We start from the raw sequence: 27,061 nt of genomic DNA, 5'->3' as shown, positions 1-27,061 counted from the left end.
GTAGTTAAAAGGACTTCTGTAAATCGGCATAACTTGGAACCATCCCAAAATGGTTGTGGTGTTACAAGTACAGTCTGTGTTTGTGCGCAGACCTGTTATGTAACGCCACCAGATGTCACCAATTATATAAAAGATTCAATTTAAGGGGGAAGATTTTGTTTTGGGTGAGTGCAGGGCTTCAGGTTAGAGGAGTAGTGATTATGGTTAGAGTTGGAGTAAGTATCCAGGAAGTTATGTCTTCTGAAGTGTAAAAGTCTGTGTGTATGTGTGTGTGTAACCCCTCCACTTACCCCAGTGAGGACTCCCAGATGTTGAGCTCGCTGCTGAAATCTAAACTGGGCAGCAGGTCGTGAGGAAACTCAAGCTCCTCCTTGTCCTCCTGGTCTGCGGTCGTGCCTCGGGTCTCCTCCACCCCGGTGATGACTGGGATGTCTGGCAGCACGGGCTGAGACAGCAGGCTGTGCTGGCTGGTGGAAACCTCGGTCAGTAGCGCTCTGTCGTCCCTCTGGGTCGAACTCTCGGCTCGAGCTTCAGCCTGCAGGAACGGTGAAGGATACCAGTGAGCTACACGAGGGAGTCTCTGCCACACAACACACACACACGTGTATACTTAAGCAAGTGTGATCATGTCGCGGGCAAACACGGGAACACCCACAAATTAATGCTCAAAGCCAGACATCACATGAGCAGATAACTCCACCCATGTGTTTGTTGTTATAATGTAAAGGCCACACTGGCTGAACTACGTCCTTCCACTCAGACGTCTTATCTGATACGTCTCTCAACTTGCTTTTCTTATGCTATTAAAAGATTATTTCCAGTATTAAATCCTAGCATTTATCCCGGCTCACTGCAGTTTAATCTCTGCAGCTTTGTTTACACCCCACATTTGAGCATGTCCTCTGAATGGGATAAAAAACAACTAATGAATTGAAAAATATTGTCATCAGAAGTACTTTCCACCTCACAAACACCTCTGAGGAAATACAAATGTATTTTTTCCCAAGGTGTTGAAATAATAATCATTAAAGCCAAACCAGTTTTGCTGGATGGTGACAAGCGCAATTAAGCAGCACAGACAAGAGCAGGTATTTTGGATGACATCTTCAGCGACTAAGTGCTTCAGATGTGTCTTTATCTGAGCCAATCATTTTTCCAAGCAACCTGAAATACAGTAAATGAAATAATCTGAACTCTCATCTGCTTTTTATTTCCTGATTGTTCAACAGTCAGTTGGAAAGGATATAGCCACAGCCACAGCACTCACTATGAGGACAATAACAGCCTCACGGTGCACAACACTCAGCTAAGCTGCAATGCAATAGAGCTGGGGTGCTCTTGTCTGTGGATGGAGGTGGAGAGTCGGAGGTTATTTTTCTTATTTCTTTTCATTTGTGTCCAGATTTAGAGATCTAACACAGCCCTGCCTGTTATATTTAGTGTTTCCTTTTTTACACAGAGATCCTGATTTTAGCCAGTGAGTTGATTTCACGTGTGAGTATGGATACAGCCACACAGTGGTAATGATATCCTTTGAGGATCTGCTGAGATTCAGTATTAAAGCACATTGATTATTTATGAATCACTCATAGCTGGCATGCAGTCATTGCAAGCAGAAACGAAGGTTAAATCAATTCAATGTAGCACTTATACGAGAGCAAGTTTTACCTTATATACACTTGCTTTAGCGTCTTCACTCATATGATGTGATTACAGTAATGCTGCAAACTATTTCAAGCCAGAAACAAAAAAATATATTCAAGACCGACTAGAAAAACACCAACTTACGCTCGAGCTTCGCTTTAGTGCTGTATTTCCTTAATGTGGAAACTGGAGACACATTAACAAATAAATTTGTGCTGCAGGCTCTGAGTCACTGGCCTCACCTGTGTGACCACAAAGAGCCTCCTTTGTGGGACATATTAAGCACAGAATGTGCTTGCATGAACACACACAAAAATTGTGTGCTAGACTTTTAAAAGACATTTGCACAAGAATGGTGTCATGCCGTCTTAGTTTATTTTTAAATGTTCTAATTTAGATTCTTTTTTTTCTTGTTGTAGCAAGAAACCCAGCTACACAACTGGCTGCAGAAGAGAAGATAAAACATTAAAAGAAACTGGATGCAAAAAAAAGGCCTGCTGCAGGTATGAGTGTCACTCTGAATGTCTGTGATCTCCCTGCTGCTCCTATTTTCTGGATTAATGTTATATAATCAGGTGTTAAAACAATTCCTTCACACCTTAACAGTGATGCACGCTGGGATCAGCACAGTTATGAGAAAACTGTATGTTGCCATGTGTCGAGTTTCCTGTTTCCTGCCTGTCATGCACAAGACAGAAAACATACAACCCGTACCTTTTCTCAAATGAGAGAATGACGAGGAAAAGCACGCCAAAGTTTACAGCAAACACTCATTCAACATTTCTTAAAAGGTCATGAGTGGGGGTCACATGTGGAAAGTCAAGAAGGTGGAAAATCACACCTACTCTTTTCGTTTGTTCGATCCCTACACAGAAAGCACCTTTTGTTAATATTTAACCCACAGGAGAGACAGCGAGGCTGACTGGCTATTACTGCCTGTGCAGCAAATACTCTCTATTCAAAACGTCAATGCTCGAGCCCTGAAAAAAAGCCTTAATGCTTCACACATGACTGTTGTAAACATGAAAGAGGAGTGCTGAAGAAGGAACAGGTCCCCTCTTCACCCACAGACACACAAAACCGACTCAACATATCCACTCCATCCACCCTCCTGTATAAAACACACCTTTGATTGCACGTCCTACGAGCTTTATCTCATTTCATCTCTCTTGCACTTACCCAGCAGTGTGCTCCACTGTCCTGAAGGTGACTCTACAGTGCAGTGCAGCGCAGCTCCTCTGCTACCCTTATACTATGCTCACACTGTGCAGGCAGGCTCTGCAGGGCTCTGTGTTTTGAAGGAGGGCAGTCGAGAACACAAACATGCTGCAACACATGCTGCTGACGCTCCCGCTCCTCCTCTCCTGTACTTCCTTCTCCTCCTCTCCACAGCCCTGTCCTCTTTGTAGAGTCACTGCCGCTCCCCCTTTAAATTTCCATGAGCCTCCTCTGTTTCTTCCAGTGTGTGTATGTGTGTGTGTGGTCTCTAGAAACACTACACTACCAAACCTGCTGCTGCTGAGACTGACTAACTTGACTTGCGCTGGCCTCGTGGAAGTGCTGAGCATTCTCCTCCCCCTCTACTGTAAACTCTTTCCACTCAGCTCTCCTTCTGTCTCCTCCTCCTAGTCTAAGAACTTTCCCTCTTTTCTTTTCTTTCCTTCCCTATTCACCTCCTCCCCCTTTCTCTTGCTGCTGTGTCTTGTGGTTGGTTGCATTGACAGTGCCTCTGCAGGTGAATGCTGGGAATTGGGCCAAGAGTCAGGCCTGCACTGACCCCCAAAGAGAGGATCAGGTTACACTCTAGGAAGCTGTGGTTACACGTAAACGTGGGCACGTATGCCCTTTAGAGCCACAGCTCACCCCGCTGTCAATCAAGGGATGTCAATTCTGGATAAGAAACTTAACAACAGCTCCATAAGAAGCTGTCTCACGGATAAACTATTCCACAGAAGACAAAACAAGAATTTAATAAAAACTCAATCAACAGACTCATTTTAAAATTCTGACTGACATAAGACTAGAGTTTAATAATAATGAAAATATAAAAATAACAACCAAGAAGAATCTGATTTGGCCTGATTTTATAAAACAAAAATTACTAATTGTGCTGTAATGTTATTTTGTGTATAGCCACATTTCTTATGCAAAGCAGAATTATGAAACCACGCCTCAAATTATCGTGAACAAATTTAAATTTTATATCAAATCTTTAAAATGATAAATGCTATGATATTCTTGCTTTTCTTTTTTCCTTTTCTCTGTCTTTTTCATCTAATATTACACTCTATTGAAAACATGTTAAATAATGTTTATATGCATAAACGTTCATTGCATTGTTCACTGCACATCACACAATAATAGTTGAGTAGTTAAAAAAAAACTTATGAATGTGCACCACAATTTCTTCCTGCATTGACCGCAGCTTCCTGCTTTAAATATGACCTTTCGATGAGGTTCAAGTGCGTCATCACCACATGATGAAACATACTGATATGACAGTTCACTGTTTTGAAAGGTTTTACCATGAAAAAAACAACTTTCACCTTTCACATGGCATGAATGGGTTATGGTGACTTGATCATGATGAAAGTTGCTACGAACAGGCACAGTTTTAGTGGTAATACCCCCCCCCCCCCCCCCCCAAAAAAAACAAACAAACAAACAAACAAAAGCCACAGCCATCCGTACCTGTGAGCACTACAAATATCGTACCCACGCACAAGCTAATATTATCAAAGTGGCAGTCACACGTACACACACACATTGTACCTGCACGGAGTCATTTTGACTTTCCTTAGGTGGCAACAGAACAACATTTTCTGCAGCGCCCTCTTCTGGCTGTAACGAGGGAATGAAATGGTTCACAAAGAGATTTTTAAAGGAACAACTTTACATTAGATAGAAGCAGTTGCATGCAGAGTGCACTGAAAACAACTAGCCACTATTTTTTTTTAGGGGGAGTAGCATGTTAAGCTCAGTCAGTCTGTGAGTACTTAGTGCTGGAGCATATAGCTCATGAGTCAAATGTTTAAATTAATCCTATTAGGTTAATCCAGAATTCCACTTCTGAAGTCCTTCAGTCACATTTTAAATTCCCGTTTTTCTATAGGTGTCCTTCTTCTGGTATGTTTTTTCTTTGTTATTAGAAGTGCAGAACAGCAACATTGCAATAATGAGACACGCAACATCATAAAGGCATGAATTATTATTAGGGTGTGTAGCAATGGGCATAGATTAAGACACATGCTGTGAGTCATTAAATAACACATCTGATCTTTATCGCAGCTTTACGAGGGTAAATCACAAAATAAGACAAGCCATGTTATCTTATCTAAATGCTCATTAGACAAGCCTCAGCATTTAAAGCCTGTGTATTTCACCGAAGCAAAAAGTTAGTAATCATGCGACTGTGTTAGTTAAAAGAGCTCAAGGTGTGCATAGCAGCAAGTACAGATCCTAGCTATCCAACGTCTGCAAGCTTGCCCTTACCAATGTCTCAGTCGTGCTGCTCTCGTTCCCCATGGCTTACACAGCTGCAGGGCCACAACTGCCCAGAGCAATAGCCTCTCACATCAGCTGGCTGTAAGAAACTAGCAACAGAGACACCATCAGCTACAGCCCCCTGTGGTCAACAAGGAGACCTGGAGTCTGAACAGCCGTCCCTCAGTAGTCACAGACTCCTGCGTCACAGGATTAAAAGTCTTTGGTATGAGGTTAAACTTCCGTGGAGTGAGGGGGAATTGTAAGTGTGTGTTGTTTTAGGGATTAGGGACGTCTGATGCAAGAACCTTACACCAAGACCAAAGTGCAGGTTTCAAGTCTGCTGATGTGGCCTTAAATGTGGGAAAGCTGGAGCTTCGTTGGTAGAAGGACAGTTGAATTATTTTTTAATTGTTCTAAAAATGTGTATTAGTCAGATTAATCTCCAGCTGCAATAACTTTGTATAACCTCATGTCTAAAAGACATGAAACAGCATCAGAGCATCCATGCATCAGCACATTGGAGGATACATTAGATGCAGAAATATTCTATCACAATCATCTCTCTGTCTCGTGAGGATACTTTTGTGTTGTCTGTAATGCAGCTGAGCCGTGAAAGGGAAAGGCCGTTCATGCATTCCCTGTATGACTGCAGGGACTGCATGGTAGCTCTGTGTTTAGTCAGAAAGCACTGACCTGAATATGCAAGACTTTATAAATAGATATTTGCCCTGTTCACTGCTGTTGACGTTTATTACAGTCTTATGCACAAGTTTGTCACACAAACTAGATTTCCAAAAGAACGCAGAGGCTGTATAGTCCATCCGTGCAGTCAAAGCATGGCCTGAAATCATTTTTTGTCTCACATTTTTACATTAAAACAAAGACAAAATGGACATCCTATCCTCACATATTAAATCACACCTATTCTGTGCTGTGGCAGCTTATCGGCCCTGCTCGCCTGCTTGCTATTTGTGTGATTGGGGTGTAATTTCAGCCCCTATAGTGACACGTGTGCACTTTAAGTGGCAGCAGTGTTTCGGGGCTTTTTGGCAGCCCAGAAAGCACTGAGGGGAAATCATGTGATTAGGCTGTTGCCAGGTCTCTTCTCACCTCATCACGGCCTGACCATCACTCAACGTGAGTAATCTTTTAAGTTCACAGGTTTGGCTCAGTGCCATGAATGTCTTTGGTCAGACAAATATGAGTTTGTCCATCAGCGGGTAAACAAACCGCCAAACTAAACAACACAACACATAATTTCTCATACCTTTGCAAAGCATTGATGTGCATATAAAGTTGATACATTTGTGATTAAACCCATATTCACCATCATGCCCACCAGTAACCGTAAACACTCACACTTAATCGAATACAGTCACACTAATCTCAGAACAGGTTTTAACAATGTCATCGTAATATAATCCAAAGTTTTAACACAGCTGCAACTCACCAAAAAACTACTCACCACGCCAAACAAAAGTCTTTTTTCTGCTACAGTGTGTGCCCCCCAGCTTTGACAAACCCCTCCAACCTGTGTTTACTGTCAGACTCAAGGCCAGTGTTTCTGTCCTGTCTTCTGAGGAGCCCCGGTTCCTCTGTTGCTATTTTTTGCACTGGACGCAGGACAGGGACAGAAGTTGGGACAGGATCAAGGGAGGGAGGGAGGGGAGGAGACCGAACTGGAGCTGGGGAAGCCATGTCTGCTCAGGGAGTCAGTGGGCCCAGGGATTGTAAACAAAGACACACGTTATGGAGAGGAGGACGGCATGTCAGACCTCACTTGTCACGTAAGAGGCTGCAGATGGCGTTAGTGTCCAAACCACCTGTAGCATCCTTTAATATCTACACCTTAACATCTACTGATCCCCTTGATTTCAGTCTGGTGGTCCTCTTTTAAGTCCAACACCTCCCTGTAGATTTCCCTGTGACTGACGTGTAAGGACAACACACTCACACAGCAACCTGACAGATGGGAAGAATAACAAACAGGAGCCCAAGTTACAGATTTGACAACAGAGAGGCTTTAAATGTTTTTTGGATCCTCTCATCTGCCATCTTCAAAGGCTATTTTCAGCCAAGCGCCCCAGTGTGTGCTGATAGCATCATCCCTATAAATAACAGTACACGCATTGTTCACCAAACACACTTGTTATAGATTTTCCTTATTTGTAGGCTGTGGACTAAATGAATCTGCAGATGTAAACAATCCCTTCTCTTGTCAGTCTGTCTCCCATCTTTCCTCGACTACGATCAGCCTCACACTCTCACGTTTATACTCAGCTCCTCCTTTCCCTACTCCCTGATCTGTCTCCGCAGCTCCTTTTTTACTGCTGACATCGCCCCTCCTCCAACACTTGAATGCACCTTCCCTCTCCCCGCTTTCTCCTCAGTAAAGACTCAGCACTTGACCAGTAAAACCTGCTATGTTTCTTCTCCCATGCTATCCCCTGCTCAGTCCCACAGACATGGATGCAATGCTGCAGCCAGTCTCTGACAGCCCCACAGTTTTCCACCTCTCCTCTGTTTACCTTGCCGTGTGGGATTCCGATGCAGCTCCCCATCTTGTATTCCATGTCCTCCTCTGGTGAAGTGACTCTGGCACTACACGGCTGGCAAAGCACCTTTCTGCAGAACTGCATCGTTGTTAGTCAGACTCAGCATTGCCAAAGCAGGAAGATCTCTGCAGGAGCTACAGAGTGAGGGTGTGCACGCCTCTGTGTCTGTGTGAGTGTGTCCCTCAAAGACTAATAAACGCTCTGCATTGCATTGCCCATGGTGTCCCTCTGACATATATTTTCAAGCCATTGTTATATAAAATCTACATTACATAAGGAGTCCAACCTAAATCAAATCAGAGTGAAAAAAGGGAGCCACTCTTTCCAGTCTTAATGCAGCCTCGCTCTACATCACTGCACAGGGTGAGCAGACTGAAGCACTGCTTTGGAGGGAAAAAAGCTCAGAGTGGGAGAGAGGAAGAGATGGGAGGCAGCACGAAGTGTGCCTGTCTCTTTAAAAGAACCAAGATGATGCTGGTACATCATCATGATGGGTATGTTTGATAGTATCAGTGCATTCAGCCAAATGAATTTGATCATACTGATATTCACTCAGCCAATATGGAATAACAAAGAAACCCAATAGCAAAACAGAATAAAGAACTTTTATCTTTTAGCTGTTTATTGTTTAACTCAACTTTTTTGTTACATTTTTGTAGCATAGTAACAGGGATATATCTATACCTGATGAGTTCCTGACACCTACAGAGAGGAGGTCAGTGGCTGCTCCCTGTTATGCTTCTGGAGGTATTTTGCAGGCATTGTTTGGGTCCCTTTTCTCCTTAGAAAGAGGCATAAAGGCAGATTCTACAAAGTTGTTTTGAGATATCACCTTTATCCTATGATGAATCATTCTTCTCCTAAAGGGAGTGGTCTCTTCTGTGATGAAAACCTCCTCTCCAAACTTGGAGGATCAATAGAAAAGCACTGTGTCTGGCCTGTTTTGGCCTGGGTTGTGTCTAATGTAGCATGACTTTCCACTGTAAGGAATCCAATTATACAAACAAGCAAAAAACAGACTGGTCTTGGAAGACATACTGAAGCCTAAATTGTTCCCGGTGCCAGGCCAGGGCTTTGAATGGCTGCTTGTGCGTGAGTATGTGTATAAATACACTGTGAAGTGATATAGAACCTCTATGGTTAAAAAATATGTAAGGGTAGGTTGGCCAAAACATCAGTATGCACGGACTCTGCAGTCTAATATCAGTAAGATAACATTTTGGCTCCTTAAAAATGAGCAACTCACAAAATTTCCAGTTGAGACAACCATGCATCATAAATACAGGCGGATAAATGATTCTGACATGGTCCAGGGATCAGACCAGCTGCAGAAACTGGCACTCCAGTGATCACGCTTCATAGAAGGTTTACATGAAGAAAACCACTGGAAAAAGAAACCTGACTTTCCCTTTCCCTTGATTCGCGCAAGACTTAAGACTCCTATGTCACGGAGAGACTAATCCGTCATAGGAAATTATGGGATATGAACAAAATATCAAAACAATCCTTACTGCAAACTTTCTTGCACTAATGATATACAGTTCTGTGAAAAATAAATTAGCCGCAAGTAGAACTGCTGTCAGCAGCAACTTAAAGCAATCACTGTCTATGTGACTTCATCAGTCTTTCACATTGTTATGGAACAACTTTAGCCCATTTGTCTTTATGTTGCTTCACTTTATTGAGGTTTGCGGGCATTTGCACTGCTTTTTTTAAGGTCTCGCCACAGTATTTCAGTCAGTTTGAGGTCTGGACTTTGACTCAATCATTGCCACACCTCCATTCTTCTCTTTTTCAGCCTTTCTGTTGCATACTTGCTGCTTGCTTGGGATCATTGTCCTGTTACATTACCCATGTTGGTTAAATCTTAACTGTTGTACAGATGACCTCACACTGAAGTTCAAGGTCAACTGAGTAAATGCAAGGTACCCAAGTCATGTGTCTGCTAACCAAGCTGAAATAAAAATCTTCCACCACCATGGTGAGTTAGTGTGAGATGTTTGTGCTAATATCCGGTTTGATCATTGCCAGTCATGGTGCTGTGCATTATGGCCAAACATCTACTATGGTCTCATCTGTCCAAAGAACATTCTTCCAGATGTTTTGTAGTTTATTCAGAAGCAACTTTGTAAATGTAAGTTGTGCTGCCAAGATCTTTTCAGAGAGAAGCCTTCTCCTGCAAACTGCAGCTTAAATAGCTGAACCTTCATTTCTACCAATGTGTTATGTCAAAGCTCAGATTATCAGAAGCATATTATGTTAAGGCTTTTGTGTATCAATATTCAAGAGTTGCAATAAAATAATTTAAAAAAACTTATTTATTTCTTTTTTATTATTCAAACTTAAAAAGCAGTAAAAAATAAACAAATGTGCAATAGAACGATTATTATACATTGACCTCAACTGATAAAACTGTAACACGTCACTTGAAATTTATTAAGTAAAACGTTTAAGAACAATGTTTAGGTTTTTCAGTGGGGAAGATGGTGTAGTCTGTCAGTCATTCTGCGCGTTTGGAGGCCGAATAATTGAATCTCTGATGTCGAAGGCATCTATGAGCTCCTGAGAAGGACAAAGCAAACTTTACAATTAATATCACAGGCACAAAACAAAATCTTGATTGTAGCTACCGTGCTTTTTATTAATGTGCACTTCAGGCCAAAACCTGCTAACCTTCCATATCTTTGGGCTGATAGAGAGGATACACTGTTTACGGCTGGTGGAACCTCCGGCTTCCACCTCCCCCTCCTCTACAGGAGCTGAAACATGAAAACGTTGTTTTATTTCATTATTTACCTCAAGGCATTTTCTATGCTATCCCCCAGTCAGAACAGTACAAGTGTCACATCATCCCACCTATACATGGCAATTTCTCCTCATCAAGATACATTCTTGCCAGTCCATCCTGAAACACAAATGAAACTGTCATGTCTGCTTATGGTCACCAGGAGGCACTGGAGTTCACTTTAAATCTTTAGTAAATGCCTTACTCTGATCAGAAAAGAAGTGTGGAAGATGTTCTCCACTGTCCGGGAAAAGGAGCTGGGGTCAATGACGAACTCGTAATATGATATTGGTGAGGTTGCTGTGATAGAAGGAGAGGGGAAAAAAGTACACGTGAGCAACTAATAGTTTACACAGCCATGCGATGTCTCTGAGGTCGACTTCAAACTCACGATCATCTTGGTAATAACTCTTCAGGTACCCCAGAATCCTTTCCACTTCTTTTTCTGTCGCTTCTTGTTGCGACTCTTCCATTTTCTTCAGCTAAAAGACATTTAATGACACACCGAATAAGTGGGATAGGTCCACAAAATTAAAAAAATAAATTTAAAAATCTGTTGATTTCATTTCTAAGAAATACAATTAGATAATAAAAAGTCAAGATATGCTCTGAAAGATGAAGATTACAGAATCATGCCATTTATTTTAAACAGATGACCTCTGGAAAATAATACTTATTTAATGCATGCTCTCATACATACTACACAAGACAAGGAGATGGGTTATTCAGGTTTATTCTCACTCCTTAAAATGCTCGGTGTGTTATATGCCAACATCCATCCATCTTTATTTATAAAGGAATTTAAAACAACCATAGCTGACATGAACTGCTGCAGAGTAGAGTCAGATAATGAAAATAAATAAGATAGAAATAAAAACCAATCGAAAAGGTCAGATAACTAAAAGAAAAACTTTCTTGCTGGAGCTGAGAGCCAAACAAAAACATTTAAAGACGTATTTTAAAAGCGGACAGTGAAGGGGCCTCTCTAACATGGAAAGGAAAGTTCATAATTTAAAGCAGCGACAGAAAAGGCCCTGTCCCCCTAACATTCCTTCTGGATCTCAGTACTTCCAGGAGCAGCTGGTCAGCTGACTTGAGAGACGGACAGGGTGTGTAGGGGTGAAGAAGCTCAGAGAGGTACGGTGGGGAGAGATTGTGAAAAGATTTTTAAATGAACATAAGAATTTTAAGTTGAACTTTAAAATATACGGCCAGCCAGTGAGTAAGGCCAGGAGAGGGGTTATATGCTCTGTTTTACAAGTTCCTGTTAACATTCGTGCAGCCGCATTTTGAACCAGCTGCAGGCGCAAGAGTAGCGACTCACTGACTCCCACATAAAGAGAGTTGCAGTAATCCACATGGGATGAAATAAAAGCATGGATCACTGTTTCAAAGTGCTGCCTAGAAAGAAAAAAAAATTGACTGTTGCCAATCGCCTTAAATGATGAAAACTAGACTTAACCACCGCTCTGATTTGACCATCTAATTTAACATCACTGTCCAACTTCAAATCAAGATCAATAATAATAGCTTTAAAATAAACTTCCAGGGGTTCCAAATCAACAGAAGAAGATTCACAGGGATCATTTGGTCCAAATACCAACAATGTGGTGGATAATGTGGTGAAACTTTGTGTATGTGTGGAAAATGGAAACAGGGATGGGTGGCTACTACATTTATCTTAAACTACATTACATTTATCTTAAACTACATGTAGGTAACAGCAGCCATGGAAGTGTCATTTCAGTTACCTGAGTAGGCATTATCCTTTTGGCTTCTTTGCTGGGTGCTTTTCTTTGCCGTTCTATCCTTTGTTTTGGGGGAGGTGGTTCTGCATAGAATGAGCCCATCCTGCAAAGAACCAGAGGGATGAGAAACAAAAAAAAAAAAGAAAATCAGAAAACATATCCACATGAAACCACTGTGTTATTCCATCTTACGCCATAATTTGACAATACGCCTTCTGTTTAGAACTTCTCATATGTTAAATCCACAGGTGAGGTTGCGTTGATGACATTATGCTAACATTGTTGAGAGTTGTCCACCATATTGGACATGACACCGCCACCAGGGAGGGAAAAATGTGTCTTCCCTGACTGATTGGTGAGTGGTAGGTTGAATCAGCCATAAAGAGGGTGCCACACCAAAAGCCTCCTTGTGATCATTTTAGTCCTGCAGATTGCTTTGTAGTTTCCATGGAAGACACCAACTTGTCTGCAAACACTCACCAACTAACTCCATCGCGGTAGTAAAAAAAATGACTGGCAAGTGTCTACAGAAAAGCTATCCTGCATGCAATCTACAGGCAGCTGGAGCAATCTGCCAGTGAAAAACAATTAAAAGAAGGATATTTGTGCAGAACAGCCGACCTCTTTGTGTCCAATTTCACCATGTGACGGGCAGCAACCATTCACCAGCTGGTCAGGAAATACACATCTCTCTCCGTCACGACTGCTGGTTGCTGACTGTGTGACTGGGACCTTATTCACGTCACCGTACAGCATCAAATTCAAAGCATGAGTATGACTGAGTAAGCATTACCCTGCTGCAGTAAAATTTCGGTGCCACATCATACCATCCATAATATACCAGCATAAATTTTCATGCGATATAAAAGTGTCGCAACCTGATATGAGTGGTACGACAGTGTCATGCGTTTACATTCCCCAGCAGGCACAACAATGACACAATCCCAGACTGCGTAAACAACAGCCAAGAAATTCCAACACCACAAAATACTTTGCAAAATATGCAAGAAATCTCCTCCTGTTAAAGGTAGAAACAACAAACTTGTTTTGCCATTTGAGACAAAAGTACAAAGTTGAGTATACCCAGGCTATGACAGCAAACGACACAACCTGGCATCACTCAAGCACTTGTTATTTGCACTCCATGAGACAGGAGGAGCAAACGGTGGAAGAGAAAAAAAATTAAGAGAAAGGAAGGTTTTTAGGAAACGACAAAGAGCTGTTCAAGGATGCTTTGATTGCTGGCAGCAAATCTGGAACCACTTATTCTACTTTTATGGACTGGCAGAAGACCACGTGCGCTTGTCGAAAGAAAATTTCTGTGTTATTAATTTGCTTCTTCACAGAACATCAGTCTATTTTTAGTTGGCAGGCAAAGACCCTGGCACTGCAGTCCCAGCTAGTAAACAGACTTGCTAAATCACTCACATGTAGTGGAAAGAGGGTGCTGTCCTAAAGCAGCACTCTGCTCTCCTGGCCAATCGGTGCCAGGCGTCCTGTGGCAGGTAGCCATTAGCGGTGTTCTGCTGCTCGTCTTCATCATCTTCTAGTCGGTTCAGACCCATGAAAGACAACTGTAGAGAAACATAGACATCACCACATGACCACTGCAGTATGTGATGCTTTGGAAGTTGTGTTAAAATCGCACATTTTCCTACATTTATTAGCATTTGTGTCTGTATAACTCACTTAAATGAGCAGGAAAAAAACTAGTACAAAGCTGCTATAGCTACCGCGTTATCATAAAGAAACATAGGGCTGTGCCATATGACTCATATCCCAATATAAGACATTTCTCATCTATTTCTCATCCACCATTTTCTGTAAATTCTGTGAATCTCGGGCAACTCGACTTGTGTGAAGTGTTTTCACTTTTCAGTTGGAGTCAAGTGTTTGGGCAGTACATTAAACTATATATTTTTAGATACAAGTTGTAACGGCCACCATTTCCTTTGTATTTCTTACAAGCCGTGCGGCAGGTAAAAGCCTGTTCTAATGTTTGAGTCTAAGGTTTATTTTTTTGCTTCTCATCCGTAAACTCTCTCCATACTCTTTCTGCTGGTATTCTCTGTGCCTGCATCCACACGATGACCATCCAAACAATTAAGAAAATATTGCCATAAACAGTGTATTTTGTGATAGCATGAAACAAATGATAGCGTACAATATGAAACGATAGATGTTTTCATTTCATCATCCGATATATTTCAATCATATCACACAGCCCTACAGACAGATATTTAACAATTCATGATTACTGGGGTTTGTGTCTGGCCATCATATGAGTCCACTAAACAAACTCCTGTCAGCTTTGTTTTGCCCTCCTTGCCTTTTTTTAACCATACATAACTTAAGGTAAAAGAAAAGCATGTGCAGCTCGAGTTACAAATCCAGACAGAAATACTGCAACTGTACAAAACTGCAAGGTCTGTATGGACCACTCGTGCAAGGTGACTGAAGGACAGACATGATACAGTAATCATACTCACGAGATGCTCAGCAAAAGCAGTGGGATCGAAAGCGGTTCCCTCGGAGAACAGTTGGCTGGCTTTCTCCTTCCCCAGGTCTGTAGCCACAACAAGGAGCTGTGCATCCAGGGCTGCTTCTCTCGCCTGTCGAACTGCCACCAAACCCCCCCCCCCAAAAAACTGTAAAGTCTAAAGGATTGATCTGCTGGCATGTGTTATTCATTTACATGTATCAGACCTACCATCTTTAAAAAGTTTGTTTGCTTCCTCTAAAACCTCTGTTAGTTTGTTGTTTGAAGGGCTCAGCATATCTTCCCTGTTCTCTGAAAAACAAAACAAGAAGAAAAGCACATCAAGGATTTGTTTGTAATACATACAAATCAACAACTTTGGCCATCCCCAAACCTGCTGGCCTGTAGTCACTCACGTTGCACTGAGCTGATGAGGTCTCTGTATTTGCTCCTTATTTCTCTCCTCAGGCCCTGGTCATTGTCGTCGTCTTGCAGGTCGGCTGGGCCGATGTCACTGCCACCATCGTCCCCGTCACTTTGCTGCTGGTCTGCTTTCCTTCGGCCCGCTGAGCCATTATGCCGGGGAGCTTCCTCGTCACCACCGCCTTTGGATCTCTTCATCTTCACTCTCGCACTAGTTCGGCTGTGTTTTGTGAAAGGGAAGCAGGCTGACGGAAATAAACATAAACAAAGCGCGTTTCTATCGGTGAACAGGACCAATTATTACCTTCTAAAACAAGTCTTGGAGACAGGGTACAGAAACTGTCTGTTTAGGGCTTCGGTTGTCAAGATGCTCGATGTTTTATTGGTACATATACCTAACGTAGCCACACCGGTTTTCTCAAAGTTTAGCCAAAGACACATAAAAAAATCAAGATAAAAATCCGCATACGCTAGTGCTTATACGTGGTAAACCCAGCCCAAATATAATATAAAATGCGGATTAGCAAATCTTACCATACAGTTGCTTTTTGAAAAAGACTACTATGTCATGTTAGCTTTAACAGGTCAGTTAACAAAACAGAACATTCTCATGCCTGCATACGCGAACGCGGAAGTCCTGCACAGTTATATATCTCGCGTTACTCGTGTACATCTTTGGTGTTCGACGTTAGCTAGCAAAAGCAATAGCCGCTTAGCTTAGCTCAACTGTTGGACGTTTGACTGTCACGGCCAAATAACGTCTTGGTTAAAAGCAAATACACAGCCTGTTGTGAGTGTCACAAATCCACCCGTGCGCAGTTTTTTTATTATAATTGCTTCAACGTACCTGTGAGGCAAACGGACACAAGGCGCGCCAATTGGGTGTCAGCGAAATCGTCATGAACGTCTAGATTTCTTCTTCTTCTAAATTTTATTGACGGTTGGTAAACAACTGAATGGTGCATTACCGCCACCAACTGGTATGGAGTGTGAACTGGAACGTCGCCCCCCCCCCCACACACACACACACACACAAAAAAACAAAACAAAAAAAACAACAACAACAAAACAACAACTAAAATCCTCCCAAACAATTTACCCTCTTTTAAAAACTGGAATAAGGCCTGATAACCTTTACTTCTACAGTCCTTTTGCAGTAAATAAATAAGATCTAGTTTCATTTTTATCTTACTGAGGTTTTGGGTCAGTTATCTTCTCTCCACCTGCACTTCTGACAGTGTAAGATGACATGTTCTAAAGTTTCGTCTTCTCCACAGTTGTCACATTTCCCTGTTTTATCTTTCCTTATCATGAAAAGTGTAGTGTTCACACCAGCATGTCCAAATCCTATTCTCGATATGACCACCTCCTTATTTCTCCTACTCTCCTTTGAATTTTGTACAAACACTGCCCCTTCCTTTCTATGGCGTTATTTTTGTGCCACTATTCTGAGCGCATGTAAAAAAAAAAAAAATGCAGGTGCAAGTGTTGCATTTTGAGGAGAAATTTATTTTGAGCGAAGAAAAGCTAAATTTGAGTGAACAAAATTCATTGCTGCGTGCAAAAAATGTATTTCAGTGTTTGCTATTATCTATACACACACACAACACCAGCCCCTGTCGCTCAGGTTTTGCACTTGTTCTTGCTCACATTGTGTTGCTTGCGCTCTCAACATTTCTGCCTGTGCGTGCTCAACTCTTTCTGTACACCGTTATATTTGTGCCACAAAACCAGCCAATCACAGACTTGGATGCAAAAAAAATCTGATTGCCTGTTCTGGTCTCCAATCAGCTCGAAATGACGAAATGCAATATCCCAGAATCCATTTCGTCCAAAACTCAAACGAGGCAGTGGCGGAGGAACACAGAGTGGCCGAGTTTGAAATATTACTCTTTCTGGGTCACAAAATAAACTTTTAAGATATTTTCATGCGAGAATGGTGCTGTGTAAACTTCAAATATATGCTCGATTTATCAAGACATCACATATTTGCATAAGTGCTCTGTTTTCGGAGATGCCTGTTACCCACCAGCTGACCGCATAGCTGGACTGGCCTTTGGGCATTTGCCCTGTGGGCCGATGGTGATTTTTCATTTTTATGTTTGCTTGTTTGTCTTTGTAACGGTATAAACAATGAAAGGTGGTGGATTAGCCAGTTGGTCATGATCAACTCTGGGCTGGACCAATTACAATACATCTGTATTGAGGGGAAAAGGAACGCAATTTGTCCTGTACTTCAGCTACAATGAAAAAGACGCAAAGCTGGAGTTATTCTGTCTTTGGTGCACAGCTGCCTCTTCTTCTCTCATTCTCTCCCCACCCTCTCCTGTTGCTATTCAATCATGAAACTGATCAATGATCAGCTGATGTCTCTCTTGTTTGTTTATTGCCCACTTTGCGCCAGAAAGAGGAAATCAGCGCATGTCGCGCTAAACAACAGCAGTACGTTCAAGCTTGGTAAGCTGTTGTTAGAATTTATTTAATATTACTTTCTAGTATCATCTGATGTTTGCTGGAGCCACAGCTGTAAAAGCTGCTGGCCATGATATCGGTTTGGATATGTGGTGAGAGGGAAACATGAAGGTGATACAAATCATACAGATATACCAACAAGACAGTGTACATCACTGTCACAACAGCCTTTGTTTTAGTTCAAAGGCTTTATGGTTTTTCCTATAATACCTGGTGGAGTAGTCGGTTATTTTTTGTCAGTTGAGCCTTATATATTATGTTTAACCCGAGTGACCACCCGGTCAGCCAGAGCTGGACTGGGACAAAAAATCAGCCCGGGCATTTTGACTAGAGACCGGCCCACCAGGTATTATAGGAAAAACCATAAAGCCTTTGAATGAAAACAAACGTCGTTGTGACAGTGATGTACACTGTCTTGTTGGTACATATGTATCAATCTAATAAACTTAAACCTACACCATCCTCCCTATTCTGCTATTCTAAACAGTACTTAGCCGAAACCCAAAGACTGCTTGGTTGAGTTAACTTCCTGAACTATCTACAACATATGGTGGAAACCTGAAATTAAGACAGAGAAGACTAGAGGTGAGACATGACCATTACTGAATATTAAAAATAATAAATGACAGATTTAGTGATATTTTCATCAACTATTTATTTACCACAAACCTGTTTCTCCATCACCTGTTCAGCTCTGATGATTCAGTAAGGACATCTCCTGGTTTCATCTTCATGTTTCCCTCTCACCAGATAACCAAACCGATATCGTGACCAGCAGCTTTTACAGCTGTGGCTCCAACAAACATCAGCTGATACTAGAAAGTAATATTAAATAAATTCTAACAACAGCTTATCAAGTTTAAAGGCGCTTCTGCTGTTTAACGCGACCTCCGCTAGTTTCCTCTTTCTGGCGCAAAGCGGGAGATAAACAAGCAAGAGAGACGGGACTTGTGGCAGAAACGCCGATCAGCTGATCATTGATCAGTTTCATGATTGAAGTAGCAGCAGGAGAGGGAGGGGGGAGAGTGAGAGAAGAAGAGGCAGCTGACAGCGTAAAGACACAGAATAACTCCAGCTTTTTGTCTGTTTTTTTATTGTAGCTGAAGTACGGGACAAATCGCATTTATTTTCAGCTCAATACAAAACGCATAATATTAACTCTGAATACCAGAGGATTCCGTTTTTTATGGGACAGTAGGCAACTCTACTAACTAACCTTATGAATAAAATAAAGTTCACCAGTAACATCATAGCACCCACCCAACTGTACAGAAACTCCATCATGCTAGCTAGTACACAGTACCAGTTATTGTAACTGACTGTAAAAAGTTAGCACAACGAAAATAAACTACACCTAAACTTGGTTTGACCCAGATAGACTGCAGGTCATAACTTCTTACCTGAAGCTCATTTCACCTGACAGTCGGACTGGCGGCCGCCTTGGGTCTCTCCACCTACAGTCCTTTCCCCCATCCACCTGCTGGCCTCCACCACTTGCTAATTTTACTGAATCTGTGAAAGCTCCACCATAGCCACTACCAAACAATTGAGTTGTCTGCCAGCATCTGTCCAATCCGCCACCTTTCACTGTTTACACGGTTATGGAAAAAAAGACAACAACAACAAAACGTCGGCCCATTTAAAACGAAAAATTACCATCGGCCCACCGGGCAAATGCCTGGTATGCCCGATGGCCAGTCCAGCTATGCGGTCAGCTGGTGGGTAACAGGCATCATTAATTTCCTTAACTTATTTTGGACCGTAAACAACGCGCGAATAGGACACCGGAAACAAAGCTCCCCACGGGAGTTTCCGCACCGGAAGTAGCATATGCTAACGTGCACATAGTCTATTCAGCGCATCCGAGCCGCTCTCTCAGTTACAAACTGAACCTGTTTTTTTAGACATATATATCACTAAACCCAGTGAAGCTTTTGGTTTTGTTAAAGTGTTTCTTACTCAAAATGCATGTTGATTTTTATAAGGTTGAAGAGCAGTTAGCAGTGCATTCATGGACATCTTTAAACTATTAATTGAAGAATCTTTGGTCATGAACTAGAAACGTGAGCTCCAGGTGAGACTGCACATATGAACAAGTGTCCTTAAACTGCATCAACTGATGACGTCTTACAATTTTATTCTACTGTGTGTTTTTATCATTGAACGTTTATGTCCTTGTGTACACATACTAACACAAGCTACTGTAACTTAGAGAAGCTCACCAGTATATTATTAAGTACACAAACAGTTCCAGGTGCTGGACTGTTTGAAGGGCCCACTTTGGATCATGTGAAGGACGTTCAGTTTTTTGTTGCAAACTGTTTGCAAGAAGTACACTATTATCACACCACAGTGAGCCAGTTGCATGAACAGCAGCCTAATCAGACTTCTTCAGAGCCTCAAAGTTTTTTTTGGAGTCTGCTTCTTGTGTCCAACAGGAAGAATTCTGTCCATAAACAAAGGATTTTAAAATGTACCTTTTTTTTTTCTTTTTACTTTTGTAAAGTAACCTAAAATTATTATTGCCTCAAAGGGATTTATAGTCTGAGCTATGTTTTTTTTTATTTTTTTTAATGTTGTTCTAAGCAGCCAACAAATTGTTAATGCATGATTAAAGTGAATTGTTAATTTATCGTTTCTGGTTTTACTATAAACAGACCGGGGACGCTTGTGTTTTCTTTCTTCCTAAAATGATCAGATAAGACTTGATTAAAAGAAATAATGCAAAGGCATTTTGCTGTGTTCACAGAGGGTCTTGAGGGTCTGTGTAAACGGAAAGATGTTGCCGATGGTGTGTATGGATTTGAGTATTACCCCACCACACCTGGAACATATTCCACGCAGCTACACATGGGCATGCAAACAGTACAATAACTGGAATACTCCAACTTGCCATTGTGACTGATCATTCTATGCTCTGTTTAGTCCCATGGAGGTTAAGATTGGCACTGAGGCTGGCCAGCAGAAGGTGAGGGCCTGGGGGTCCTGGACTGGAAGGAGTTGGTAAATCTGCTGACTTTGTGGTGGAGGCTGTTGGAGACAATGTTGGTACAAGGGGGGTCCTGAAAGCATGTGCTGATATTAAAATTTATTGATCTGAAACATGTAAGTGTGACAAATATGGAATAAGATACAAAATCAGAAAGGAGGCAAATATTTTTTCACAGCGCTATAGTCTGTAAATGATCTTTTGGCTATAGTAGATCTTTGACTTGTTCCTTTTTTAATTGTTTGTTTAAAATAGTTTTCTCTAGGTTAAGGCGTACGGTCCAGGCCTACAGAGCAGTGGTCTGGCTGTTGGAAAACCCAGTGAATTCACAGTTGATGCCAAGCAAGGAGGAAAAGCTCCTCTGAAAATTATAGCCCAGGTATATCTGGCTTTGTATATGATCACAAATATGTTAAATATATTGTATGTACCGTATTTTTCGGACTATGAGTCACACTTAAAATCCTTTAATTATCTCAAAAATCGACAGTGCGCCTTATGTATGAATTCTGGTTGTGCTTACTGACCTTGAACCGATTTTATGTAATACACGGCGCTTAAAAATCTGTCAAAAAATGTTTTAGTATGACTTTGGTAAGCTACGAAGTCGCACCGCTTGATGGATTGTCGGAGCATTACGGCTACGTAGTCAGGAGCCTCGCGGAGTGATACGTACTGTGCTTCAACATAATATTACTGTATTGTGGGTGGATAATGACCCCAAAATGCCACCTGTTAAGAGACATGCTGACGAAGCGGATTTCAAACTCAAGGCTGTCAGTCACGCAGTAGAACATGAGAATAGAGCAGCTGCGAGAGATTTCAACATTAATGAATCAATGGTACGGAAGTGGAGGAAGCAAGAAGAAAGAGTTGAGTAAAGTTTGACTTATCTGGCTGTTTTGTTTCGCTTAATGCGTTTTATAGTCCAGTGCGCCTCATGTATGAAACCAGACCTGTTCATCGACAGTGCGCCTTATAAACTGGTGCGCCTTATGGTCCGAAAAATACGGTGTGTTAAATCTGATTGAACTATAATCCCTTGTCTTCTGCACAGGATGGTGAAGTCAATTCTGTGGATGTCCAGGTTAAGGATAATAGCAACAGCACATACACCTGCACCTACACCCCACGTAAGCCTGTGAAGCACACTGTGATGGTCTCCTGGGGAGACGCTAACATCCCTGAGAGTCCATTCAGGGTGAGTATGCACTCACACACACTCTCACTTTCACTCTGGCATGCAAGGTTTGCCTTTTCTTCTCACTGTAAAGTCTCTTGAGTTTTGGTGTTTGTGCCCACAGATGAATGTCGGAGCAGGCTGTCATCCAAACAAGGTGAAGGTCTCTGACCCTGGAGTGGCAAAGACGGGCCTCAAAGCCTTCCAGCCATCATACTTCACTGAAGGTGGGCTCTGCTGCAGATATTCCACTGGACATAGGAGAGCTTGACCTCAGCACAGCTGACAGCCCCTCTTACAACACCCTCAGGCCCAGAGGAGCCCTGCCTGCTGAAGATGCTGCGTAACGCTCACATTGGTGAGTGTCCATCTGATAAGTGAGAAGTTTGCTAAACAATGAGACTCATCAGAATCCAAATACTTTATTAACCCCTAAGTAAAAGACAGAGGGGGAAAGTAATAAAAGTTAAAGCGTGGAGAAAGAAGCAGGAGCAACTGAAACGGGCTGCATGCACAAACAAGAATAAGCGTTGTTAACATCTGTTTTGTCTGTCTGTCTGTCTTAGGAATCTCGTTTGTTCCCAGGGAGATTGGTGAGCACCTTGTTAACATCAAGAAGAACGGCCGTCATGTTCCCAGCAGCCCAATTGCTGTTATGATCAAGCAGTCAGGGATTGGTGACGTGTGCGTGTGAGTGGACCGTGGCTGACCAAGACCAGGACTTTTCAGCCTTGAGAGTTCATCATTGATGCAGGTATATGCTCAGTGAAAGCATAGATACTGTGATATTTTTCTTTTTAAACATTCAAATAGAATATTTGTCAGTCTCATCTTGTTATATTAGGCTTCATCTGCTTGAGCCTTTCCACTGAAGGACCCAGTTAAGTGGGCATTAACACTGAGGACCAGGAGGATGGCTGGTGACACGATGTGTTGCTTTTTGAGGTCTTTTAGCCTGTTTCACTTTGTCAGACAGGTTCTATTTAACTGATTTCTTGATTCACAAGTCTGCAATTAATCAGGCCTGAGTGTGTTTAGTAACACTGAACTGAGGTTTCCAAAATTGGTTAATCACAGTTAACCCTTGATTTAACAAGAGGGGCAATTTGTTTTTACACAGGACCAGGGAGGTTTGGATAATCGTTCTCCCTAATCTATAAAATCATCATTTAAAAACTGCATTTTGTATTAACTTATCTTATCTGTGTCTAATATTAAAATTAGTTTGATGATCTGAAACATGTAAGTGTGATAAATATGCAAAACACTAGGAAATCAGGAAGGGGGCAAACACCTTTTCACATCACTGTAGACGTGATTACAGAATACATTTTACATCCTGGATTACAATAGGATATCCATCAACGGCAGATACTGGTCTCCATGACACACAGATACTGGAGTGGCTGACCTGACCACACTCGCACTGCTTACCCACAAAGTGTCTAGAGAGACAGAAAAAAGACAGAAAACAAACAAAAAATACAAAGCCAAAGAATGTCGTCTGCACACTAGCATGGACAATAAACGCAGACACAGTGCACCCAGTAATTTTTGAACTTCCAACCAAGTATCAAGAGCAGTACTGTCATTGTACCGGTACTGGCTGCTGTCTCATTGTTCAGAGAGCCCATCATTATGCAGAGAAAGGAATCTGTGTCTCTGGACCAAAATGACTGTACGTGTAGTGCTGTAGAAACAATACTGCCCAAAAACCCTGATGTTTCTATATGTGGAAACCTTCAAGTATGCATGTCCTCCTGTTAGGGTAAAGTAATGGGACATTTGCACTTTTTGCATGTAAGCCTGTCGGTCTTAACTGGAAGTTGCACTTGAGCTGTCTTGGCATCTTTCCTTGTTTGACTCACCAGTTTTGCCCTGAGCTGAACTGCTGCCTCCTTCTCTGTTGTGGTACTCAGCAGTGACCAACATGCTGTAACGTGTATCTGGCTGCAATGACTCCAGCATCACCTGCTTCTCTCCACCAGGGACCAGCACCTGCAGACAACAAACAACACTATCATCCCAACACAGTCAGAACTCATTTAAAGTTTTGGGACTTATGGAATTTCTGGAATTCTGAGACATGACAGCCGGCTGAAGCCCAGAAGAGGTGAAGATGTAATGACTACGACCCACTCACAGTGTGATCCTGGCTATCAGCTCCAGTTAAAGCCATGTAGGACATGTGATACTGGAGGACATGAGCATTGGGAGGTACCCAGCTGATCACCATGCTGACGGCACTCTCATCAGAAACCGTGAGGCTGGTCGGGCCTCCACCAGACCCTGCAGCAACATCATAGAAGAGATAAAGTACCACAGCTAACGACACTTAACACTCACTTTGTTCCTTTAAAGGAGGAAATTATTTTGGCAGCAGAGCAAAGTGTTTTTTTAGAAAATAAATGTAAAGTATAACAGAGAATTTGATACTTTGATTTGATACTTTAACCTCACTACATTTATTTCATAGCTCAGAGTTCTAGTTATTCAAAGATGAGAATTTAGATGTGAAATTTAACCTTTAAGTGACTAGTACTTTGAGAACTGCCATCAATTACACAATGAAGTTCATTTACGTACAGGTTATTGTATTAGTAATGCTATACTGTACATAGAGACAGAATATGACATGAAGGGCTACTGACCACAGAAAAGTAAAAGGTAACTGGGCCTAAAGACTAACTGGAGACAAACAAGCTTTCTGTGATTCTATTTGTGTTTTTGTGGCAATCTTGGATATCTTAGCTTGTCTCATTACTGTCATATATGTCCTGTCATTAAAACACTGGCTTCTAACAACTAACAGTGTCTCGAAAATAATTTAATAAATAAACAAATAATATGGATGCATGACTCAAATGCATGACTTTTAACTTGTCTATTTTTTAGGCTGAACACTGCTGCTAATGTGACTTAGGTAAATGGTTTCAGGCTCTCCCCTCCTGACTTTGAGAAAGGTTCAGGATCAGAAAATGTGTGACTCACAGGTGCTGTAGCGTATGGCCACAGCTTCACTCTGAGCTCCATCTCCATAGAGTGCAGACAGTGATATCTCATACTCCTTAAGACACAGGATAACAGTTTATTGAGATATTGTATTTTTTTACTTCATAATATGTACTCCAACAATCCAATAGTTCTTCCCCACCTGTCTCAGGTCGCCTCCACTTAGTGAGGTAAGAAACATCATCATCAGCTGCAACTTCCCAACGCACCGTGATGTCACTGTCTGAGAAATTAGTTACCCTAAGGTCAGAAGGAGGAGGCACCTTCGCTAGAAGAAAAGAATGTGTATGGGAATTTTTTAAAAATGAGAAAGCTACATTTTGACATCTTTCATTATTAATAACATTTACAGTACTGTCAAAAGTCGTGAGCCACACGCTGAAGTATTTCTTTGGACATTATCTGGTTTTTCCACTCCTTTTTAGTCCAGTTCTTGTACCTGACCATTTTCTGAGTAATGTTTTTTGTTTGTTTGTTTTTTGTTTGTGTAAACACTTTGCACTGACCATTATTGGAGAATTAAAAAGCACCTAAGTCGAGGAATGTGTGTGCACATAACAGAAAACTTGGGAAAGAACCAATTTTAAATCTTTAAGCACTTTGTTACTAGCAGCCTGTCACAAAAACACATTTTGTATAGTGTTTTTTTTTTTTAATCTTGTGAATAAAATGTATACAAATGTGTGTGATTATTCACAATGTGTTAGTGTGTAATCACCCTGAGACATGCATGCCTGTCTGCTAGCGTCAGATCTAAAGCCATTTCTGATTTGGAGATGCAGGCTGCAGATTCTGTCCAGATGATCCCAGCTCTCATCACTAAACATCCAGTCTTCACTTATCAAATGTGTAAAATTCAAGGCTGGTCCTTAAAAGCTCCCAACAACGCAAAAACTGCATAGCCACACAAGTCCCAGCGTTTGCCACCGCAGCAGCAGCAGCTGTGAAAAGAAAGTGGCGAAAGGATGAATGAGTCTGTACTTATCGGCTTTCCGCTCTCCCCCAAGCAGGCGTTGTTCTTGGTAGCCATGACAACGGAGATAGTCCCAGCTTTATAAATAAAGGCCCCAACAGCCCAAAAAAGAAAAAAACATCTGGATTCCCTGCGCAGACCAGGAATCCCCCTAGCAGACCGAAGCTACAGAGAGGATTGGGAGTGAGTGAGTGTGTGAGTGAGAATCGAACTGGCGCCTGTCTGTGCTTCAACCTGCCAGGGGCCGGCAAGTGCTCTGCGCCACCTGCCGGCCGTGGAATTGGTGCAAATTTGATATATTTGACTTCTCTGTTTTTTGCTCTCTGAATTCTTTTTGAAAAGGAAAAATAATAATTTTAATGTGAGGCAAAACATGTATGGTGCTCGGTAAAGATGACACACCGACCCACTTCTTCTTTTTTTGTTTTTTTTTTTGTTTGAGAAAGTTTGTTTTCATATTAAACCAGTGTCAGTGACGTCATTCTATGCGACTACCACAGGTAAAGAAAAGGCTGAATCTGTAGATCTTTTTCTTTTATTTTTGTCTAAAACACAAGAGATAAAAAATTAAAAAACAAAACACAGGGAAACATGGGAAATAATGTTTTGTCAGGCAATGACTTGTTGGCACAAGAAGAGTGGTCCTTGGTAGCCATGACAACAAGGAGGTCTGTTTGTTGCTGGCAGGTAAAAGAAAAAAAGAAAAGAAAAGAAAAAAGTCAGGAGAAGCCCAGGCTGAACAGGGGTCATCCCTTGGAATTTTCACTCCAAGATCGCCCTCCTGCACCTCCCCCTAGCAGGTGAACATACAGAGGTGGGTGGGCCGAGGGCTCGAACCCGGGCCTGTATGTTGCTAGCCTGCTAGCCCGCCACATGTGGCCACATGAGGGGCGAAGAGAATGGGGAAAATTCTTCTATTTAAAGAGCACTACGTGCACATGGCGCGATCAGCCTTTAGCTGGAGACCACACATTTTTGCACTCAAATACTCACCAAATTTTACACACTCACACCTGGGGTTTTTTTTTTGCCTGCACACCTCTTTCTCCACTTATTTCTCAACAACCACTCCTTTTTCATCTCTGTTACCTTGCCTTTATTACATCCTCTTAGCTAGCATCAATGACTGGACAAAAGAGCAACACAGTGCTTTTCTCATCATTTCTTTAGTCATGCTCAATTCATTCGCCTCTACTGATGAGCTAAACCAACTTTACAAAATAAGTTTCCCTGAAGAGCCCACTTCTCATCTTAGCTGCCTAGATTTCAGGACCTAGCTAAGGACAGTGGACACAAACACATTTAACTTAAGGAA

At 41.8% G+C, this 27,061-nt stretch overlaps 2 protein-coding genes and 3 long non-coding RNA genes across 19 annotated transcripts in view; 2 read left to right on the top strand and 3 right to left on the bottom strand.

Annotated features, from left to right (window-relative positions):
* tacc2 (transforming, acidic coiled-coil containing protein 2) overlaps nt 1-8,082 on the bottom strand; it is a 47,545-nt gene extending 39,463 nt beyond the window's left edge. The window contains exons 1-2 of one of the 2 annotated variants that reach the window (XM_084949430.1): nt 7,659-8,082; nt 291-535 (exon numbers count right to left, since the gene is read on the bottom strand). In XM_084949430.1, the coding sequence (XP_084805556.1) occupies nt 291-535; nt 7,659-7,769 (356 nt within the window). In that variant the 5' untranslated portion in view covers nt 7,770-8,082. The remainder of the gene's footprint in view (nt 1-290; nt 536-7,658) is intronic. The other variant, XM_084949429.1, reaches the window with a different exon arrangement.
* Nucleotides 535-9,662, top strand: LOC146374751 (uncharacterized). Its single transcript, XR_014802094.1, has 2 exons — nt 535-2,147; nt 7,447-9,662. It is a non-coding gene; the product is annotated as an uncharacterized LOC146374751 (long non-coding RNA).
* Nucleotides 9,663-9,985: 323 nt separating this feature from the next.
* nsmce4a (NSE4A component of SMC5/6 complex) lies at nt 9,986-17,106 on the bottom strand. 4 transcript variants are annotated; one of them, XM_084949431.1, is made up of 11 exons: nt 15,968-17,106; nt 15,114-15,365; nt 14,929-15,009; nt 14,708-14,838; nt 13,647-13,792; nt 12,222-12,321; nt 10,862-10,952; nt 10,676-10,770; nt 10,542-10,590; nt 10,359-10,444; nt 9,986-10,247 (listed from the first exon to the last, which is right to left on the bottom strand). In XM_084949431.1, exons 1-11 carry the CDS (start codon nt 16,299-16,301, stop codon nt 10,182-10,184), a joined length of 1,431 nt encoding a protein of 476 aa, XP_084805557.1. In that variant the 5' UTR covers nt 16,302-17,106; the 3' UTR covers nt 9,986-10,181. The 4 variants fall into 4 exon arrangements, with proteins under 4 accessions (XP_084805557.1, XP_084805561.1, XP_084805560.1 ...); XM_084949435.1 differs by having other exon boundaries at nt 15,114-15,340; nt 15,968-17,103; XM_084949434.1 differs by lacking the exon at nt 15,968-17,106 and adding an exon at nt 15,655-15,930.
* Nucleotides 17,107-18,712: 1,606 nt separating this feature from the next.
* Nucleotides 18,713-25,403, top strand: LOC146374749 (uncharacterized). 11 transcript variants are annotated; one of them, XR_014802083.1, is made up of 7 exons: nt 18,714-19,666; nt 20,342-20,383; nt 20,518-20,960; nt 21,639-21,782; nt 21,886-22,119; nt 22,328-22,515; nt 23,750-25,403. It is a non-coding gene; the product is annotated as an uncharacterized LOC146374749 (long non-coding RNA). The 11 variants fall into 11 exon arrangements; XR_014802084.1 differs by having other exon boundaries at nt 18,716-20,383; nt 20,518-20,595; nt 20,837-20,960; XR_014802081.1 differs by having other exon boundaries at nt 18,713-19,666; nt 20,342-20,960.
* Nucleotides 24,760-25,779, bottom strand: LOC146374748 (uncharacterized). Its single transcript, XR_014802086.1, has 3 exons — nt 25,492-25,779; nt 24,916-25,041; nt 24,760-24,828 (listed from the first exon to the last, which is right to left on the bottom strand). It is a non-coding gene; the product is annotated as an uncharacterized LOC146374748 (long non-coding RNA).
* Between the last annotated feature and the right edge of the window lie 1,282 nt (nt 25,780-27,061).

The sequence above is a fragment of the Perissodus microlepis genome, chromosome 13, assembly GCF_051167445.1.
Source record: "Perissodus microlepis isolate ML-2025 ecotype Zambia chromosome 13, ASM5116744v1, whole genome shotgun sequence".
Taxonomy (NCBI): Eukaryota; Metazoa; Chordata; class Actinopteri; order Cichliformes; family Cichlidae; genus Perissodus; species Perissodus microlepis.
This window is presented reverse-complemented; position numbering and strand designations above follow the sequence as displayed.